General features: G+C 35.4%; 1 protein-coding gene across 1 annotated transcript in view; it reads left to right on the top strand.

The window, feature by feature from the left end:
* Positions 1-6,563, top strand: part of LOC134654496 (uncharacterized) — a 397,768-nt gene extending 391,205 nt beyond the window's left edge. The window contains exon 4 of the mRNA XM_063509940.1: positions 5,596-6,563. Within this exon, the coding sequence (XP_063366010.1) occupies positions 5,596-6,455 (860 nt within the window). The 3' untranslated portion in view covers positions 6,456-6,563. The remainder of the gene's footprint in view (positions 1-5,595) is intronic.
* Positions 6,564-21,956: the final 15,393 nt, after the last annotated feature.

The raw sequence follows: 21,956 nt of genomic DNA, 5'->3' as shown, positions 1-21,956 counted from the left end.
TGATGTCATTTCTACTAAGAATAGTTTTTTTAATACAGAAAACGAGCGCAAAGTTTTTCCCCCATTTACTTAATTTTTTATGTATGTAACTTGTTCGATATCCATAATAACAGAATTTACATTCTCATATTAAGATACTTTAAGGAGCTTGTGATTCTAATAAGACATAATAACATAATACGATATTCGAATTTGCAAAATAAGTCTGTTTAGTTTGCCTAATTGCTTAAAGTACTACTAGCTGAAAAAACCTGGATTAGTGGCGTAATTTTTCGACCCTTTATATATTGTAGCAGTCCGCCCTAATTTTGTCCATCGCAAACCAGGTTTCAAAAGCTCTTGAATCAAAACTTTCCACAAAACAACACTTGGTCTGCAATGACCAACTCATGCTGCATGTGCCATAATTTTTAATAAACAAAGTAAAAAGATTATAATGCAAGCGGCAACAACTGCAAATGTCCGTTCCAAGTTTCGCTCAGGAAATTTCATAACAACTTTGCAAAGTTTATCTACGTTGTTTTAAAGTACCTTTTCTGATAGCTACTTCTTTTTTACAAGCTTTTATTTAGTGTCACCTGACCAATAAAATCTTGCAAGTTAAGTGTGATTAAAAACTACAATCGGGTATTTACAATGTAGGGGAAGCTGTTTTACCTCGGACAGTTTTTTCTTTTATGAATTTTAGAAAAAAAAACGAATGGCTGTAGAATTATTGTTTATCCGAATCTTATCCTGATAATTCAAAGTTAAAACTTTACCTACATTAAATATTAACTGTAGTAATAATAATGTAATGAACATGTTAGACTGATATGCGCTACCTGCTACAATATGTTATTTAAATTGTCATTACTGACGTGCCGCTGGGAAGTTTCCACAATTTCGGTAACTTCTTACAAAATTTCATTCAAAACTCCATACAAAAGTATGGCGTAGCTTCAATAGCTTTCTGTTTCCATACAATCCAGTAACGTCTAATTAGGAAAACTTCCGCAATTTACACAACTGTATTTTTATAAATATCGTTATGATCGAGTGGACTTACGAATGGTCACAGAACTGTAGTAATTGCAAAATTTTCAAAAATACCCTGATATCTATGTAATCTTTCGTCGGTTCCAGTCTGTCTGATATCAGTTATAACCCATCTCGTTAAATGTTGAGGAAGCAATAAACTTTGTACGCGTCAAACCACAAAATGATCAAACGAAATCCAAAACTCATCACAGAAGGCTTAACTTGAGTAATTATAAATTAAAATGTCCCTAACGAAGCAAAGTAATCCGTTAAGGGCAACGATTTATATGAAAACAATAGATTGCTAAATTGAGAGAGAATATTAGATTACTATTTCCTGTGAAAACGTCTATAGATTGAGGCCTGGAGCTCTGGAGTTTGATTTCGATCTGTTTGCTCTTCGGTATTTGTTCTAGACAGTTCGAAACTAGATAGGAACTTACTTTATGTTAATATTTTGATGCTATTTGTGCTTTCAATGCCGAGCTTGTCGTAATTTACCTAAATAAATAAAGTTTCCCTTAACTTAATTAGTATAACGATCGAAGTTTAGTCTAGTAATACTTACGGCCGAGGCTTTGTGTTCTATTTGTGATCTAGGAACTTAGCAAAGATGACAATCTTACATCGACAAACGCGCTGTTTGGCCTACTCGTTGGCTGTTTGGTACAGTTTCATTATATGGAAACTTTTTTCCGAAACTTACCCGAAAATTAAACGGTACCTACGATTATTTTGGGCGTGGGGCTGTACCCACCGTAATCAACGGTTCCAAACCATTTAATTTTAAATGAAGCATTTGCTGTGGCAACTGTCAGGACACGTGTATAAAACAGGCCAGAAGATAATAATATGAATTTGTACGAAGTAAATAAAATGGAAATTGTACGAGTACTTATATTAGGCAAAAAATAACAAATGATAGGTTGACACGAGGGCCGAAGAAAATTACCTAATCCCGCTTTCAGTTCATTGCATATATGATACTAATTGTAAACAGTTTAGATTTACTAGGTTAGTTTAAATTTTATGATTATAATATAATTTATAATTATATTTATTTTATATTAAAATAACACGTTACTTTTATGTTCATAAATATGAACACTATTAAATAAAATAAAAATTATACAATATCGAACTGTATTTATAGATATTAATGTAAATAGGTATAAACTTATGTCGAGGAGCCAATTACACCATCATAACTTGGATTCTCTGGTAGAAACACGTCTAAAATCTACTTGGAGAACCAACGGCACTTTATTTTGCTGCACCTAGGTACAAATTCAAAACTAACAAGTTTGAATAACTTACGGAATCCACAAAAGCTCTAGCCACGGTCAAATGGCAAAGTTGATAGTTGATACAAAGTCTCGCATAATTTTGAGGACCTAAGTGACCTGAAAACTAGTTAACAGGGCTTCAAAGTACAAAAAGCTTTGTTTAATAGGAAAATCGCGTGAGATAAGACCTTTCAAGTAACCTGTAAGGCCCGTTTAATTTTATGAAGTAGTAAAGAGCTAACTGAAGCAATTATGAATGTGATAAAATCTGGAAACTACAATGTCCGCTTCGGTAGTAAACAAATAATGGTAGTTCAACTGAGAACTGCAACTAGCATCATTGGAAAATATGATGCCAAGGACTAGATATACGATATACAGGTTGAAATTATAACTACTAGCACCAGCCATACTCTGCATAAGACCCACAAGTTTATTTTATTTAATGATAAAGAGTGTGGATTTCCAAACCAGAATTCCCTCGGAGCGTACTTACGTTACGTATTTAAATATCGGATTACGAGTAGGTATTATACAAATTGATTTCTTTGAAAAGAAAATAAACGAGAAATTCTGTACACATTTTGCCAAGAAATTCAATGGGTATCATCATCTTCCTCGCGTTGTCCCGGCATGTTGCCACAGCTCATGAGAGCCTGGGATCCGCTTGGCAACTAATCCCAGAATTTGGCGTGGGCACTAGTTTTTACGAAAGCGACTGCCATCTGACCTTTTAACCCAGACGTATTGGGATTAGTCCGGTTTCCTCACGATGTTTTCCTTCACCGAAAAGCGACTGGTAAATATCAAATGATATTTCGTACATAAGTTCCGAAAAACTCATTGGTACGAGCCGGGGTTTGAACCCGCGACCTCCGGATTGCAAGTCGCACGCTCTTACCGCTAGGCCACCAGCGCTTTTTTCAGTGGTCAAGAAATTCAATGGGTGTGTGGGTTTAATTTCGTGGGTATGTGATGTTCCCAATACACTTGGCTGGTGTGCCGTAGCGTATATAGCCCAAAACCTTCTTATACCTACAATGACATGAATAAATGATGATGATGAGAGGACATTATGTAAGAATATTTTCCATAATGTCAATATCCAGAGTGGAAAATGGGGAGTATGTTTGTATAGAGAAACTATCGTTCCCTTTTCTTGCCTTAAACTTATCGTACGCTTATTCTAAGAGCGGTTTCGCACTCTGTCCGATCAGAATCCGATCCGTATCCGTGAAAATATGATTCGAAGTAGCCGTAGAACTATTGCTATGGTAATTTACGCACTAGATCCGTCAGATTTCTTTCCGAAATCGGATGACGGAGTGCGTAAATTACCATAGAAATAGTACTACGGCTACTTCGGACCATATTTTCACAGATTCGGATCGGATTCGGATCGGACGTAGTGCGAAACCGCTCTAAGAGTAAATACGTGATGTATTAAGGATGACCGGGCCGGGTCCTGGCCGAAACGTCCGACATGTTATTTTCTATGACGGCTGATCGGTGATTCGGTGATCACGTGGTGCTTTCTATAGAAAACAAAGCGCCGGCCCCGGCCCGGTCTTAACATGAGTCGTCCTTTATATTACCTTTCGTAAATTCTAGTCCAATACCCTATAATATTTTCAGCTATTCTCTTCACTGTGTAAAGTTATAGTAATAAATTCGTTGAAAGTATGATGGCAGCGCCGCTATTGTTGGTATTCATAGTGTTATGAATACCAACAATAGCTATATTTATGGAGTGTTCCATTGAACCATAAAATTTAATGAGGTCAGAGGTCTTGATTTATGTGCATTGTGCACTCGTAGAAGGTCAAGAATTTATACACCGTAGTATAATAACTCAAAGATAAGATGATGTCAGCAAATCGAAGAGATGGCATACGCCAAAGAAAACTAGAACATAACCACATATTGGCCCTAGCTATGTATATCTTGACATTTCTTTTTATTATGACATTGTTTTATTTACCTATTTATTTTATATTCTTTTATTTTTTCTTTCTGTTTTTAATGTTAAGTTGACGATCTTTTAGTGAAAGCCTTTGTTTTATCCTGTTGTGTAAAATACTGTGTCTTTTTCTTTAAGAAATAAATAGGTACCTATATCTAATCTAAACTAATCTAATCTATACATAACACAGTATAACATAGTATGAACTTAAATATTATGTAATATTAATATATCTAACTATCTTACTTGGCCCTAATAAGTATATTAAACTTTTTACAAACCCTATTACCATATATCAAACGGATAGTTTGATATAATAAGGCCAGTCAGGAATAGTTTTAAAGGTGCATTACATTCAATAATAAACTAAGGATGTCACTTAACTGGAAGCCATTGAACAACAACAAATAAAATAAAGGCATTTGCAATCTTTATTTTAATGAAATCAGCATCTTTAGTTTAAACTTCTACTAAGGTCACGGATTATTGTGCACGGAAAGTGACGTCAACTTCCGGTTCACACAGATACCTATTTAAATTTTTCCAATATTAATGCACAAAAAATCTAAAAACATTTTTTTTAAGTTCTTAACACTTATTTACTTCGGTATAATATTATTACTTTTCTCGAAATGGATTTTTCATTTCTAATATTTTCTTCACAAAACGTATTCCAATCTAAAACATAGGTACGAAAATGTAAATAGAAGCAAGTTCAATATTACTTCATTTACTTAAATTATACTATCACATTTATGTTTTTGTTGAGATTTAATTTTCTCGATTCAAACATCCCAAACCACAGGTACGTACATCGCTTTGAAATTTGAAGCCACCTAAATTTGCCAATTCAACTTTACGGTCATAATACTTACACGTGCGGAAGATTAGATCTCCTAATTATCTTCCATGTACCGGTACCTTTTCATTATTTTACCTTTACAATTTATGATTCTGAATTGGTTAAAATTGCTGTTCAAATAACGAATGTTATTTCAGTCTCATTAAATATCTGAGCCTCGGAAATCTTTTGAGAGTATTCGTAAAATATGCCTACATTTTATAAAAGGTATGTAAGAGCTCAGGTTAAGTTCCAAAGTAAGGTTCCTTAATTTAAGACAACAGCTCATTTTTCAGCCAAAAATAAAATAACTGCCTAATTATAGTAATTATGTTGATATGTATTAGTAAGATTACATTTCAACATAATTAGACAGTTTGCCTGTAGTTTACGAAAACGTATCATGCATTATTATTCCAAGTTCCCACAACAACTACTAATTTTGTTTTAAATATTGTAGTCTGATCAACTTGTTTTGTCCACAGCATCCACCGAAGACAACAGCAGACATCACGATGTAGATCTTCCGAAGATATCTCAAGAGACACTCCTTCTAGATCGACTCACGCAGGAACACCAATATCCTCCCGACCTGCTGTCCTTCCCTCCAAGGGGAGGAACTCAAGTATCGCCAGCCAGCGGTTCCAGTATAGACCGCAAAAACCTGACAGACAGCCCCATAAAGTCTCCGGGATACGGTGTCACTGCCATACCACCAGGCTACAAATTCCAACTGCCAACTACTTCCCAAGCACCAATAAATGCCAAGGGTGGTTATGTCACTCTTCCAAGAAGACCTAGAGGAAACTGGTTTCCTGAAAGCACTCATCCTCAGGTCTTCTCGACGCTTAATGGCGTCCTACCTTATTACGAGCACTTTAACATGAAGCTGTTCACTAACGGTGCAAATTATTATAGCCTGAATAAAAGCGAGATGGATTTAGGTCCTATGAATAAGCTGAGAACAGGTTTCCATGACGGTTCTGAAGATATTGAGCCTGCACCTTCACCAGCGCCGGGGACGCCTCATGCGACAATACCCAGAAGCAGTTTGAGCTCTCCGAATATACACAACCAGTTGCTAGCTCTCCAGGCCATGAGTTACAATGCTCTTCAAGGAAGAATAACGAAGGCTTCAGAACAGAGGCCGTTGAAAGTATCGCTAGCAGAGAACGAAAGTCTTCTGAAAACCCCAGTGCGAGATTTGAGGGTAGGTTTGAGTGCAAATAGTTTAAACAGGACACGAACGGCTCCCAAACCTCCCCCAAAACCGAGAAAAAGGGGGTCCAGTGAGTTAAAGGAACCGTTTCTTTTCAATACTGGCGATACCGCCACGCAAGTGTAAAGTGATATATAAATATACCTATGTAATCTGTAGATTTAAGATACATTTTTGTCACCTATAAAATAGGGATGTTAAAATATAGCTAGCAGCATTTGCTCTTTTGAATGCTATGCCGAATCTTATCCTTTATAATACTAAAGTTGCTTAAGAGTATATGGATAAAATATTAGTAAAATCACTTTTATTAATTACTAGTAATTTTTTTTAACCCAATAATCAAACAAACGATACTCATATATTTCAAAATTAATTCTGAACTGCTTAATAAATATTTGCTTAACATTTTCTTGTACCTACCTATTATAATTTAAAACCTTTAGTTTACAAAGTAATCATTTTGATAAAGTTCTCAGGGTTGGTGTATAAAGAAAACTTTACTTGGAGATTGAACTTACCATCTCGACTTACTTATACTGTCGTGAATCTTTACTTATGTACAAGTCAATTTACAATACAAACCGTCTAGCATAAGTTGCGTTCTCGCGCGCGAGTCCATACTTGAAGTCGCGCTAGATGCAGATGTAGGTATTGCATAATTGTTTTCCATCGTATTTTCTCGGAAACGTTCGTATTTGTAATGCTACCTCAGTCAACCTCAGTACTTTTTGTACCGAGACTGACTGAAATAGCAAGACACGTTTCCGTGAAAATACGATGGAAAATAATTATGCACTGGACTGAGATCGACATTCGGCATTTGTCATTGAATTTGTAGGTACTCCTAATAGCAATGATCCGAAATGTTTATTTTATATAAAAAAAGAATAAAACATTATTATTATTATTATATTTTTTCCACTGCTCTTATCTAGTAACTATTATAATTATTATATTCTAGTAGCTGGGCTGGGCTAGTATTTATTATAAATTATTTATTTATTATGTCGAATCGTAAAACCTCTATTAGACAAGTGCGAAAGTGATAAACAGATAAGTTGTATAGATTTTGTATGATCTTGTAAATTGTATATTATTTGTTTATGTTCAAATAGGTCAGTTATAGGTACCTAACGTTAACATTTTTAATTTATTCACCATGTTAAAAAATATTTAGTTGTTACTGCAAATTTTATCTAACAAGTTACATGTTTATTATAGTCTCATGAGAAAATAATATTTAGTACCTAACCAAGAAATTGCTTAAACTGAATGAATACACGCATTATGAAGAAAGGGGACGGCTGTTTCTCCATACAAACGTAGTCCCCATTCTCCTCTCTGGATATTGACATTAAATATTTTTATATAATTTAATATATATTCAAGTTTGAACTTTTTCGATTTTTTGATAATAGGGATGATGACACATGTTGAATTTTGTAACAAAACTAGTAAATAAAATAGATAGCAAATGAGCAATTTATCACAATATTGTAGATATTAAAAAATATATGGAAATAATACAAAAATACAGCTCCTGAAAGTTTCAAAATTTTAGTTTTTTTTTTAACTTTCAAAAACTAAATAGGTAAGTCAGGATACCATTCGATTCCTCACATTTTATCAAAAAAAAAGATTGTATAGCAACTACATACATAAACGCCATATTTTACCGACAAAAATGCAATTTTCTTGTTTTGTTCATACTCCATGATGCGCTCTCAGTGACCTTGACGTCACGTTCACATAGCAATTTGTTAGGAGCGTTTCGCGAGTTAAGTATTACGACTGTCGGACTTTGACTATCATTTCTGACTTTTGTATTGCTTTAATGCAATGGGTTCCATATAGACATTAGATCCTAAAAACAAACCTGATTGATTGATACCATAAATGAAAATTTGTCATCTAGTCTATTGTAAAAATTAGGAGCGTAAAACAGATTTCATGCATAATTAAATAAAAAATTCGAAAAAAATCAAACGTAGGGTCATAGCTGTTGGTTGATATACAACAAACTGTGTCAACATATTTTCAATAATGTTAATATCCAGAGAGGAAAATGAGAACTACGTTTGTATGAAAAGGCGATTTCGCGCGTGTCCTCCATTTTCGTCTTAAGATAATTGTAAGATTTACCTAAGTAGACAATAATAATTTCTGGTTTTTTTTTTATTATGCTGGTGTAGATAACTTTATATATGCACACGTTGTTGTTGCAAAGCTGTATATAAACACAATAGCTGAATTTACAAAAGTTTTATCTGACAATGTTGCATCACTAGGTACACTTATAGCTTAGTTTAAGAAATCTACATACAAAATATAGTTTTTAATAGAACGAACTTTTTATTTTGACATACTGCTCGAATATAAATGCAAATAATGTACCTAACTATTACTATTTTTTTATTTTATATACTATTAGGCCAATCAAATTAGATCCAAAAAAGGCTTTCAAGGCTCCCAAACTGTAACACACACACACCTGGGATTGCGCAAACTCGGATTACACGCATTTAGGGCCAAATGAAGGTAGGTACTAAAACGATTTCTAGCTTGCTGGGAATTAATACTTTTACTAATAGGAGAAAAAAAGTGTCCTAAGGTTTTTATTTCCATTACGTCACCATTTTTCATAGACTTTGTATGGCGGTCGCGGAATGGAAAGATCGAAAAATGTAGGTATGAAAATTTTAGGACACTTTTTTTTCTCCTATTAGGATAGAAATAGCTCGTGATTCTGAGTAGAAATAACATAAAAAATTCCAAATTTGAAAAAAAAGTGTAGGGGACAACAAAAAAAATGCCCACATAATTTATAGGCACATTGAAAATGTGCTCCGGCGCGGCCCGACCCCAGCCGGTCGGTGTCGGAATCTTACAATAGGAGTCGATTTGAATCTTGTATAGTCTGTCGGACAGGCTATACAAGTAATTAAAAAATGTTTGTTCAGTGAGTGGATTGTAAACTTTCTACCATCGTATAATTATTGGCATAATAAATTCTATAGAGGTAGACTATGAAAGTAAACACATTTTTAACGTCTCTGAATCTACAGACACGTAAAATAAACACGTATAGAAAATTAAAGTTATCGAAACTTAATTAAATTCGTTAAACGGAGCCATTTAAGTTTACGCTGCCAATTAAATTGCTACAAGTTTTATGGTGTCTTAAAGAGAATACTTAGGGCAAACCTTGGTTAATCGGTGATAGTTAGGTTTATTGACAATATAATATTACCTATCAATAAAATTATTTTTGAAATATTATTATGTAAAAGTAGATGAATTTTTCTACCATTTCTGAACTTATGATTATATTTATGATGTACCAAATTAATTTAATAAACATTTTTATTGACCCATGAAACAGTAGGTAATTCAGTGATATTCAGGTTAATATGTGACATATGCTTGGTTATTCTGTGATATAGTCAGGTTAAGCTGTGATAAAGTTTAAAAATAGAAATAAAAGACAATTTAATAAGTAATATTTGTAACTTTTTACATTTATTAAAAGTTTAACATCTGTATTGGCACAATCAGCTTTGGGTCACTTATTTATTACTTTAGGAACTTTTTAATCTCATGAATTACTTAAAAATACAAATTTGCTTAATTATTTAACTAACTAGTCAGAAAGTTGACATTCAGAACAAAGGAAAAAAGCTGGATCTAGGATACTTTGGCATTTCATATGATACCAGGTCTTGCAGAATTGACACTCAATCCATTCTGCTCCATTTGCCTTCAGCAATATGCCTTCAAAGTACTCCAAGGAATGGCATACTTTTTTGCAGCTTTATAAATAGTGCTTCCATTCTTAATATCTGTTACGGCAGCTCTTAAACTGGATGCATTGTATTTTTCTTTTTTCCGGTGTTCACTCGTAGGGGTGGCCTTAGGGTTGCCAGATCGAAAGGCGCTATTATCGGGAAAAAATATAAATTTTTCGGGATTTTGGGCCTTAAGTCGGGAAAAAAACCATTCCAATTAAATTAATTGTATTAAAAACAACGATATTTTACATTATTGGCACTACGTCAGCTGCTCTGCCCAATCTCGCCACGCGCGCCCCCCGCGCGCGCTGACGGGCTCGACCCTGCGGGCTCAGCACGGTTCCATTTTTATCGACTATCACTATGCCCGTCACTTTCGCACTTACATACTTGTTAGAACGTGACAGTCAGGGTGATAAACGATAAAAATGCGACCGTGCTACTAGGGCTGGTCGCTTGCTCGCTCGACGACAGTTCGGAACTTGAAATTATTGTTTTATAACGTGAAGCTGTTTTTCGGGACAATTTTCACTTTGTCGGGAATCGGGAACACATGCTAAAAATCGGGAGAATCCCGCCGAATCCCGACCATCTGGCAACCCTAGGTGGCCTATAAAAAAAACAAGTTTAATGTTAGATGTGCTATTGAAAACAGTTATAGAACATAATTTCAATGCAATTAATCTTTAAACTAAGTACTCCGCTTGGTTATTTTGTGATATAAAACAATACGCAACATCGGAAAACGTTAAGAAATCAACCGCCGAAACTAAGGATTTAAAAATAGAAAATAGTTACTTTTACGATGCTAAAAATCATTGATGTCCTTAAAAATTCTTACCTTAACGGGTTTTCCTTTAGTTTTTGCCATATTTTCATTTGATTTCCTTTAATAAAAGTTTTTTTACACCTTGCATCGATCAACCAAACTTTAGACGTTAGACCTGTTGATTTGACATAAGTTTTTTTTTTCTTAATTTTGACGGATGTGTTCGGATACTTGCCGCACGTTACCATGTTGATTGAGAGTGCCGCCATCTACTGGAAATCATTACAAGCCGTAAAGATATCGAGTAATTCCGCTATTAGACCATAAGTAACTATCACCGAATAACTTCATATCACCGATTAACCAAGGTTTGCCCTATATCAAAATGAGATACATTGTTAAGTTAATCATTTTCTTAAGTTATGCTGAGTTGGGTTCTTTTCGTTATACGTACTTAATGTTCTGTTCTTCTTTGTTGCCTGTACATGTTCCTACATGTTTGCGGCTGTCGCGAATAAATGTATTTTATCTTTATATATAGACACCTTGTAATTAAAAACCAGGTTGAAAGAGAAACATATTACATAGTAATGTTTAAACACGTTTAAAATATTGTATAAATGTATATAATATAGTTATTCGAAGATTAATATGAGTACGTTGTATATTTATAGTGTGGCCGAGTGTAAACTTGTAAAGGGAGATTTGGAAGGACCAATAGAGAGTGTGGTTTCTGAATGATTAAGTACGAAAAGTAAACTATTAATAATAAACTGAATTTGAAATTGTGTTGGTTGTTTGTTTGTTTTTACCTCGATGGGATACTTTCACAACTACCACGGGACTTAATCGCGTAAGACTTACGTTTATTTATGGCCTGATGTTTCGAACGTGACGTTACGTTCGTGGGCACATGCAGACTGGCGAGGAATTGTATCAACATCTTGCTGCGCGGGTTTTGCGAACTACCCGCACTAGATCTTGATTATTCACTTGTACGCTAGGGTTGTCACTTTGCCTATACACAACACTCACGACATCCGATGGTATGAGATGGGATGTTTTTTCACCCTTACATTTGCTAATCACTGGATTCCACGAAGATGAAATCTCCTGTCCCTCATTCTGATTGATTTTTTTATGTTTTCTGATTTCAATTGCTTCACGTACTTTCCTGCTGTAGTAAAGACGTTCCGTTGAGAGGACTTTGGGATTATGGAGTTCAATCGAGTGGTTTGGTCCCGACTGTAGCAAATGTTCGGCCACCGTAGACTTATTTATTTGACGTTTTTTAACAGCCGCGATATGTTCCTTGACCCTTTCCGCTATGGTGCGTTTGGTTTCCCCAATGTAGGAACTACCACAGCTGTACTCAATCCTGTAAACGCCCGGTGTTTGATAAGGTATAACATCCTTTGCTGACCTTAGTTGCCCCGCCACCTTGGACAACGGCATGTAGGTACACGGCATGTAGTTTATATGGAATACTTCCTTAATACCGTCGGTACGGTACCTTATCCGTCACTCCCTTTGAAATGAGACGGATGTCCTCTGTCATCGTTTATTATAGGTATGAGCATTTAATTACATATAGGAATAATTTTACATAGACTAGGTTCGTTAGGAAAAAAAAATAATTACAAAAATGTTCTCAGACATCGTTAAACTAATTAATTATATGCTTGATTGTATGCAGAGTTGTTTTACATGGACTGAAGCATAAATAATTTGATAGAAAGACAAATGTTTTACATTGGACGTTGTAGAATTTAAGACAACATTTATGTAAAATAAATCTATGTATGTAAGCATTAGAAGAATATCCATTTAGAAGTTGGAAACTCACTTTAACTACAGTAATTTACAGTATCCACTGTGAATTAGAGGAATTTGATGTATTACTAGATTACTAGATTTCACAGTCCATGGATTGCAGTTGGAAATTGGAAAACTGAACGATGGACAATAGATAATTCAATAGGTGGGAATTTCATAATGGGGGTCTTAGTTTTACTTTTGGATACAGAACCCTAATTGGTTATGATAGTAATCATCAAAATAATAATAATGACTAAAAGATTTTTGTTAAATAAGAACAAAAGCAGGTAAATAGTTTTAGGTAGAAAAAAATATGTAATAATTTTACTTGGGAAGTTAAAATTAAGCGTTGTCCCTCACAGGTTCCTGTTATAATAGAAAAGATTTAAAAAAAGAGATATACAAATAAAATAAAGTAAAAGGATCGAGGAGAATAGAATCTCAAAAACATAAGGGGTTACATTACTTCAATGATATTTTCAGCATAGTTGCGATCATTATGGGGAGGTTCCGCTGCAAAACCCTCTTCAAGCTCTCGTATAAGAAATTCAATCTGAAAAGAATAATAAACGTATTTTAGAGAAATAAAAGGTACATACTCGAATATAACAAACACCATATACTATCTAAAATTAAAAACTAAAATTAAAACTGAAATTAAAACTAAAATTAAAACTAAAATTAAAACTAAAATTAAAACTAAAATTAAAACTAAAATTAAAACTAAAATTAAAACTAAAATTAAAAACTAAACTAATCTAAATTAATATAAATCTAAAAAAGGCCCCCGCGGCATTGTGCCAAAGATGCTGGCAGCATTCCCTCGCTGAATGACAATACTGATGCGCTGCGAGAGAAAGCTGTCAGCTCTCTGGTCACCGGTGGTATCGACCATCTTTTTGCACAGTTCTTTGAAAATAATATGTGCGCTTGGACCCCACGGCCCCAGTGTCTCGACACTCAATGCCACAAAATGGTATTGGGGGCCGAGACCTTGATATTAATAAAAGGTTAATCTGGGTTAAAGGTATTATAAAAAAATATAATATCATATTATATACCTCATCATTTTCAACAGGGTTTTCTTGGGGAGGGGCTTCTTGAGGAGGGGCTACCGGAGTTGGATTTTCTGCCATTATATTTATATTGACGACCCTTGGTAGGACATCTTCTTCCGAGCTCGATTCAGCATGGTCGGGAGACGGATCCCTCGCTCGAGGAGGGCTGCTTGCTTCAGTTCTCTCACGGCGTCTTTGTCGTTCCTGAAAAAAAAGGGGGGGAAACAATAATATCAACAATAAAGATGTGAAAAGTTGAAGTAATTGAGTAGATTTTCAAATAAATATCAATTATAACACACCTTTCTCTCCCGGTAAGCAAGTTTTTTTTGCGATAAAGCAATCTAGACTTGATAAATCAAATCAATATACGTATGATATCGGATACTCCAATTGAGCGTTTATTGTATTCAATACATGAATGCGTACATATGTTTGCACACCTCTGTTATTGTAATTTATATGATCCCGGTTTCAGAGAACCGGGATGTCTTCAAATAATTCTTCAAAATTGAAATTTTCCATTTTGCAAGCGGAGGGTCACTTAGAGATGAACACTAATGGAAAAGGGCGCGAAATTACGGAGGAATGGCGCGGAAAATTGAATATATAATTATAATAATAAAAAAAGAAATCTATGGTTTTAATCAGAAAAAATTAAAGCTAACAAATTAAAATTATTTGTGTATATTTTAAATTTTTTTGGCCATATTAATATTTAAATCTGCTACATAGTTTATTGATCTTAATTTTAAATACTAATTTACTTAAACCTAAAACATTTAATCCTTAAATTATACATAAAAATAAAAAACCCTAAAAATAATTCAAATAAAACTTAACCTACACTAAACTTAAATAACCCACCCTGCATCGTACCTGGCTCAAAGGTCCCCATAATACCTGCAGCATTCCCCGGCTGAACTGCTATGGAGACCTGCTGAACCAAGTACGACCCAGAGCGAGGATTACCACCTCTAGTCTCTCCCCCAAACACCGGCCTATTTCCCAAAAAAGTCGGCGAGCTTCCACTCCCCACGGCCCTGCCGTCTCTAGTGCTTTTAAAGTGATTTTAAATTAAAAAGGGAGAAATATTGTCAATTTTATAATAAATTGAGTAACGGATAATGTGTAGGTATCAAATGGGATAAATATTGATGAAGGAAAAAAAATAGAAACAAAGTCTGAACAAGACTTTATGGTTTGTTATCTATGATTGTTGCAAAAGATAACAAGTAACCAATTTACATTCGCAACTCGTGATGCAATTTGTGACTCGCACCACACCGGTTTTAAACCAAGTGGGAGAAACGAATTTTAATCAGTTGCAAGTTACTTAGTAAATGCCCGGAATTTTCTTTTTGAAGTCGATTTGTGAATGATCCAATTTGAGTTATTTATAATTTTAAAACGAGCTCACTCGACTAAATGATGAATAAATATCAAATATAACACAATTATTTATAACTCAAGATAGGTTATAGGCGTTCCAAAATTGAAGCGCTTAACTTGTGACAAATTGGACAAGTTGCCTTTAGACGCGGCTGGACAAGCGAGAAATGTGCACATGCTAACGGGCTTCCGCACACCGAAAGAAAAAGAGACGACCTTATGTTTAACCACAAGTGTGACAAAGATGGATAGAATGAGAAAAATAATCAAAAATAACAAATTTCTTTGTAGGCACAGAAATAAATATGGAAGTATTTTTTGTGCTCCTCAAGTATGAGTATAACCTATCTATGGTTATATAATATCATTGATATAACATACCTTTTTCTCCCGGTAAGCAAGTTTTTTGGAATAAAGCAAGATTTAATAATTCAAATCAATATATGATATCGGATACTCCAATTGAGCGTTTATTGTATTCAATAAATTAATGCGTACATAGGTTTGCACACCTCTGTTCTTGTAATTTATATGATCCCGGTTCCAGAGAACCGGGATGTCTTCTCAAATAATCCTTCAAAATTGAAATTTTCCATTTTGCAAGCGGAGGGTCACTTAGAGATGAATACTAATGGAAAAGGGCGCGAAATTACGGAAGAATGGCGCGGAAAATTGAATATATAATTATAATAATAAAAAAAAAGAACACTATGGTTTTAATCAGAAAAAAAATTAAGCTAACAAATTAAAATTATTTGTGTAGGTATATTTTAAATTTTTTTTGGCCTTATAATATTTAAATCTGCTACATAGTTTATTGATCTTAATTTTAAGTACTAATTTACTTAAACCTAAAACATTTAATCCTAAGTTATACATAAAAATATAAAAACCCTAAAAATAATTCAAATAAAACTTAACCTACACTAAACTTAAAATAACCCACCCTGCATCGAACCTGGCTCAAAGGTCCCCATAATGCCTGCAGCATTCCCCCGCTGAACTGCTATGGAGACCTGTGGAACCAAGTACGACTCAGAGCGAGGATCACCACCTCTCTCCCACAAACGCCGGCCTATTTCCCCAAAAAGTCGGCGAGCTTCCACTCCCCACGGCCCCGCCGTCTGTAGTGCTACCGACACAAAATCGTACGCAGATGCCAGTGCGGAGTATTCAATGTGCTTTTGCTTGGCAGCAGTCTCCGCCGCCGAACCAGCACAACGCATGGTCTGCCCCAAATGGGATCCAGCGAACGTGCTCACGCAAGTTGCATCCCACAAGAGGCAGCGTCCTCTCCGCCACGGAACCAACGTAAGGCCGTCCGGCCTCTTCCCATCCGTGCGACTGAGACCCGGCGGCTCCAACACACAGGGAATGTTTGCCGAAACCATGACCCTCCGCACAATCTCATTTATAGAGTGGTGTCTCGGAAAACGGCCAGCGCATCGTCGGCAACTCAGGCCATGATGCCCGTTCTCCGCCACCCATGCTCCGCAGCCACAGCGGTGAGGCTCACACACTTTTGCCCCCAATCTGAGTGCCACAGCCATTCTCAGTGAGTCATTGTCTAGCATGGTACCCAGTTGAGGTGAGGGCAATGCATTATAATCAATTATGAATCAATATATGATATCGGATACTCCAATTGAGCGTTTATTGTATTCAATAAATGAATGCGTACATAGGTTTGCACACCTCTGTTCTTGTTATTTGTATGATCCCGGTTCCAGAGAACCGGGATGTCTTCAAATAACTCATTGTAGTTGAAATTTTCCATTTTGCAAGCGGAGGGTCACTTAGAGATGAACACTAATGGAAAAGGGCGCGAAATTACGGAGGAATGGCGCGGAAAATTTAATATAATTATAATAATAAACAAAAAAACAACGGGTTGCACTCCGGGAGTGCCGACAGAAGTGAAAACTCAATGACTTGTCCAAAATGGATACTTTAAATTAGTAGAATCATAATAGGTAAACAAACCAAAAGTATACAGCTAAGATACGTGAGCAACCGCGATACCTTCATACTCGTACGCGCCCGGCCGTTCTATATATTTTAATTATCTCTTTAGACTGGCGCTTCGCCGCATAAAAACATTTACGTCGCAAATTGCGATTAAATGAACTTATTTTTATACAAGTTTATTGTTCATCCTGTTTAATACCCAAATCGACATTGGAAACTGTATTTTAATACTTGGAACCAGAGTTCAATGCTGCTCGGATGTACCCACTCGTGGTTTAAGTCTTGGATTTAAAAAGCTAAGCTGACGTGGTACCGACAGCTGACAGCGGCCGCAGTGAATATGGAAAAATAAAAATGAATTTAATATATTTTCGGATAGATTTTTGTATTTTCCAGCGGCGAATCCACATCCGGTAATCCTGATTGTGAATGGTCAGTAACCCCTACACTCGTTGTCCATAATTAGAAAGGGTCATGTAAAAATATTAATAAAAGGGCGTAGAAGGGTACACATTTTAGGAAAAAGGTCACTTCTGCGGAAAATACAACAATTATGGACTACATCTGTAACGTGTTTATCAGTCTATGTTTGTTCCTTTGTTTCTAGAGTGATTCCTATTGTTATAAAATCAATTTTATGGAAATACGTCTCTCCGAAAGCTAAGAGGTTCTCAGCCGTCATTGTATTATTTATAATTATTGTATATTTCGACTTATTGTATTTCGACTTTAACAGCTTCCGAAATTAGTAATGTTGGCATTAATTACCTTGGGCAAGGTTGGCCGGTATGTTAATTATGGGGTTAAAGGTGATTTATGGTTGGCCTGTGCGGCGAACGATTTATAATACACATACGTTCTAATTAAGGAAATTATGGTGGAACTAATTACTTCACACCTGGACTACACGTGGAAAATGTTATGGAGATTTACGTGTCGGCGACCCTCCTATTAACAGGCAAAATTTAACCTTTAAATTAAATTAGGACAATACAATACCGGGTGAGCCATACACTTTGGATAAATAAAATTTTCTACCTCTCAACTCCCACGTGTGACGTCACCCATAAGCGTTCTGGCTCATATATGAGCCGTGGGATCTGACGAGTTAATATTAAACTTTAAATTCATCTCAAAATACATCACTCTGCTAATTTTTACACTCATATCAGATATATAACTAGTAAATTATAAACTGGAATGTAAACATGTAAAACTATGTTTTATAAAGGAATAAATGAATGAATGAATGAATAAATGTCATGTCATAAAAGAAAAAGTGGCAAAGCCCTCCAGTGGCGGAGCGTGATTCGAACCGGCGCGGCGTCTTCAGCTTAAGCGGATACCCTTTTGAAATGATTTTTCTCTAGCTCGTAAGTTTTAGAAGGTCATGATTATGAAACCCCTTGTACAACGAGCCTTGGAACTTTTGGAATTGGAATGAAATATCATATGACACCTTGTACTTTGGCTCAAAAAAATACATAAAACGACCATCGGCTGAAAAGTCAGGTATGCGTGAGTTTGTTTTAAGCCGAATCTGGCTGCCACGTGACAGGGCATGGCCTAGGTTGAGGCCACAGGATATTAACAAATGTTAATAAGGTTTTTTTCTTTTAAATAAACAATGACTATTCTTATTGTTGGCTTATTCTTATCCTACACTGACTGCAGTTGTTGTTTCAGTTAAAACGGATTTTGAAAAGGATCGAAACAAGTCGGCTTGAATGATTTAAAATTGCACCAACGCCAAGTTTAAATTAAACTTTTAATTTCAAGTATTCGATGTAGACCTTCCAATTTTACGGGTTAAGTCTTAAAAAAGAACGTAAAATCTTTATTCTATTCCTTAACTGAGCGTTTAATTAAATGGGTGTTCAAAATTTAATCTCTCGGTAAATTAACTGGAGGCCGTTGAAAAAACACTTTGCCTAAGGATCAGGGGTGAAACAGACATCTGTTGCAACGCTGATAAGGATTGTTGAGTTACTAATGTGTTGCACAAAGTTTTTTGACATATATTTGTATTGCATAATGATACTTGGCAGAAATGTCGTTTGGCAGAATTACCTTTCGCATAGTATCATTTAGCATACAATCACTTCGCAGAGTTTTATAATCCAGAACCATATTTTGGCATACTGTTGATGATCATAATTGTATTTTAAACGAATATTTATTTCGCAGATAAATGTACTGCATACTATTTTGGTGGCATAAAGCTATCCAGTTTAATTAAAGGTGATGTTATAAATGGTTTTAATTGACTTACCAATGTGCTGCAGTACCTAGTATGCTCTAACATAATCTGTTTTTATGGCAGTTGATCTTACTTTTCTGGTAGCCGTTCGTTTTTGTAGGTGGTCGCAGCTCTAACCTAACCTAACCTATTTTTCTGACAGCCATTAATTTTTGTAGGAGGTCGCAGCTCTAACCTAACCTAACCTATTTTTCTGACAGCCATTTGTTTTTGTAGGAGGTCGCAATTCTAACCTAACCTTCTTTTCTGGCACACGTCCAATTTTGTTGGGGTCGCAGTTCTTACTTAACTTAACCCACTTTTCTGCTAGCAGAAAAAATCATTATGCCATAATAAGAGTATGCTGCAGGATGGTTATGGTACATAAAATTATGCTAAATGAAAGTCGGCAACAGTCATCTTCTGCTTAATGATATGCTGCAAAAAGTATTGTATACATAGTAAATAGTAATGCCAAGTAATAGTTATGCAAAATTATCATTCGACTAAAAGTGTTTCTGCGATACATGTTATGCGAAATGTATTTCTGACAAACAATATTATGCCAGATGAGGGGAACCCGGATTGTTAGCTTGGAAATATAACGAACGTCATTTTTATAAGTACAGTGAAACCTGGTTAAGTGGGACCTGGATAAGTGAGAAACCTCTATAGCTGGGACTCATGGTGCGGTCCCGACACTTTAGCTCTGAATTACCTCTGTTAGTGAGAAAAAACGAACCTCTATAACTGGGATTAGCTGTTGTGATTTTATAGTCACATTTACCTCTATAAGTGAGACAGAGAGTGTATTTTACCTCTTTTACTGAGACTATATTTATAAGATTACATTTTCCTAATTGTTTTTTTTAGAATTGTATAGGAGTTGACCTCTGTATCTGAGATAACGTCAATCTATGACCTCTCTAACTTGGACTTTATTGATCAATTTCCGTATTCTTACTAACTCTTAGTCTATGCACAAATTCCGCATTTGCTTAATTGTGTCTAAACGACTTCAAGTTTCATTTAGTTACTTTATGTAGTTAAAACTATCGAAACGAAAGCTGAAATTTTGATAAGTAACACGAATAAACAGATTTTCATTTAATACATTTCTAAGACGCAATGAAGTCCGTATCAAATTTAATTGAAAAAATCTATCCTTTGGAGAATCATTCAAAGTAAATTCAAAGAAATATTTAAACAGATTTAAAAAATATTTAGGGTAAGGATTATTTTTACCTTATTTATTTTTAAAGTTAATTACAAAATACCTTATTAACCACATCTATAACTGAAATATATCCTCTATTCTCACCTCTATTAATAGGACCCTCTGTAAATGAGACAGAAATTTATTTGTACCTGGCTAACTAAGAGCCTGGGTAAGTGAAATACCTGTTTAAGTGAGACAAATCTGCTCGTCCCTTGAAGTTTCACTTATCCAGGTTTCACTGTATATAATATGTCTTTCAAGAGAGTTAGACCAAGATAAAATAACATTTTAATCTCTAGATAGGTACCTAGATACCTACGCCAAACTGCAACATAAACCTCCAGTGTCTAACAAGCAACATACTAAGCTGCATTATAATTATTTTGGTCATCAAAATATGATATTCTTGCCGATCTCATCAGTCTCAAACCCATTATGACACCGAGCGCTGCACACCACAATGTCCACAATGCCTTTAATCACCCCGACACCCAAGATAAAGTGTCCAAAAGCAAATTAGTCCTGACCCAATTTTCGTCCGTTTTCTTTTGTGTCGGTATCTCCCGACCGTCGTTAAGATAATTTCATACCTTTTTATGCAAGCCTGATTTATAACATCCTCCGTCTATTATGGCTTAAACGGTTTTGTGACGAGATGTTTAGTGGCTCTGTTGTGGCGGTGATATTGTGTGACGTAATGGTTTTTGAGCGTTGGCTGGCTTCTTGTTGGGAAACGGTGACTTGTCATTTTGTTTTTTGTACAGTCAGCGGGCGGAGTGTTCAAAATAATCTTGACGCGACTTTATTGTTAAGAGAATAAGAGCCCGCCAAGGTTACTAATAATTATGAACACCTCGCCCGCTTAGCAACTGCTGCTGATTGTACGACTGATTTTACTGTTTTTTTTCTATATTAACTTACCTAGTTATTATGATTTATCATAACACCTCCTAGCTAGTGCCCCCGTGCTAGTGTCGCCGTGGCCGGGCAGTCTAGTAGCCGCATAAGCTGAAGACGCGGGTTCGATTCCCGCCTCGGCCACTGGTGGACTTGGTCACTTATTCTTTAGTGTATGATATCTATATACTTAGGTATTTCAGTTTTTAACACCTCTATCCTAAAATATAACTATAATATCTATTATCTTTGTAATATATTGGCATAGTGCTTGTTCCAATTCATTCAAATAAAACGTATACAATCAAAGATATGATCTATCCAATTTAGGTCTGTCTACAACGAATGATTCATCTGCCAGATTTTACACTCGACATTAGCATTTCTCATATCCCCGGGACCCTCCATTTGTATAGGAAAATACACAAAGCCTATATTTGTTTGCGAGCCTAATTTCACACCGATTGGCTTATAGC

This window comes from Cydia amplana, chromosome 15 (genome assembly GCF_948474715.1).
Source record: "Cydia amplana chromosome 15, ilCydAmpl1.1, whole genome shotgun sequence".
In the NCBI taxonomy this organism is placed as follows: Eukaryota; Metazoa; Arthropoda; class Insecta; order Lepidoptera; family Tortricidae; genus Cydia; species Cydia amplana.
This window is presented reverse-complemented; position numbering and strand designations above follow the sequence as displayed.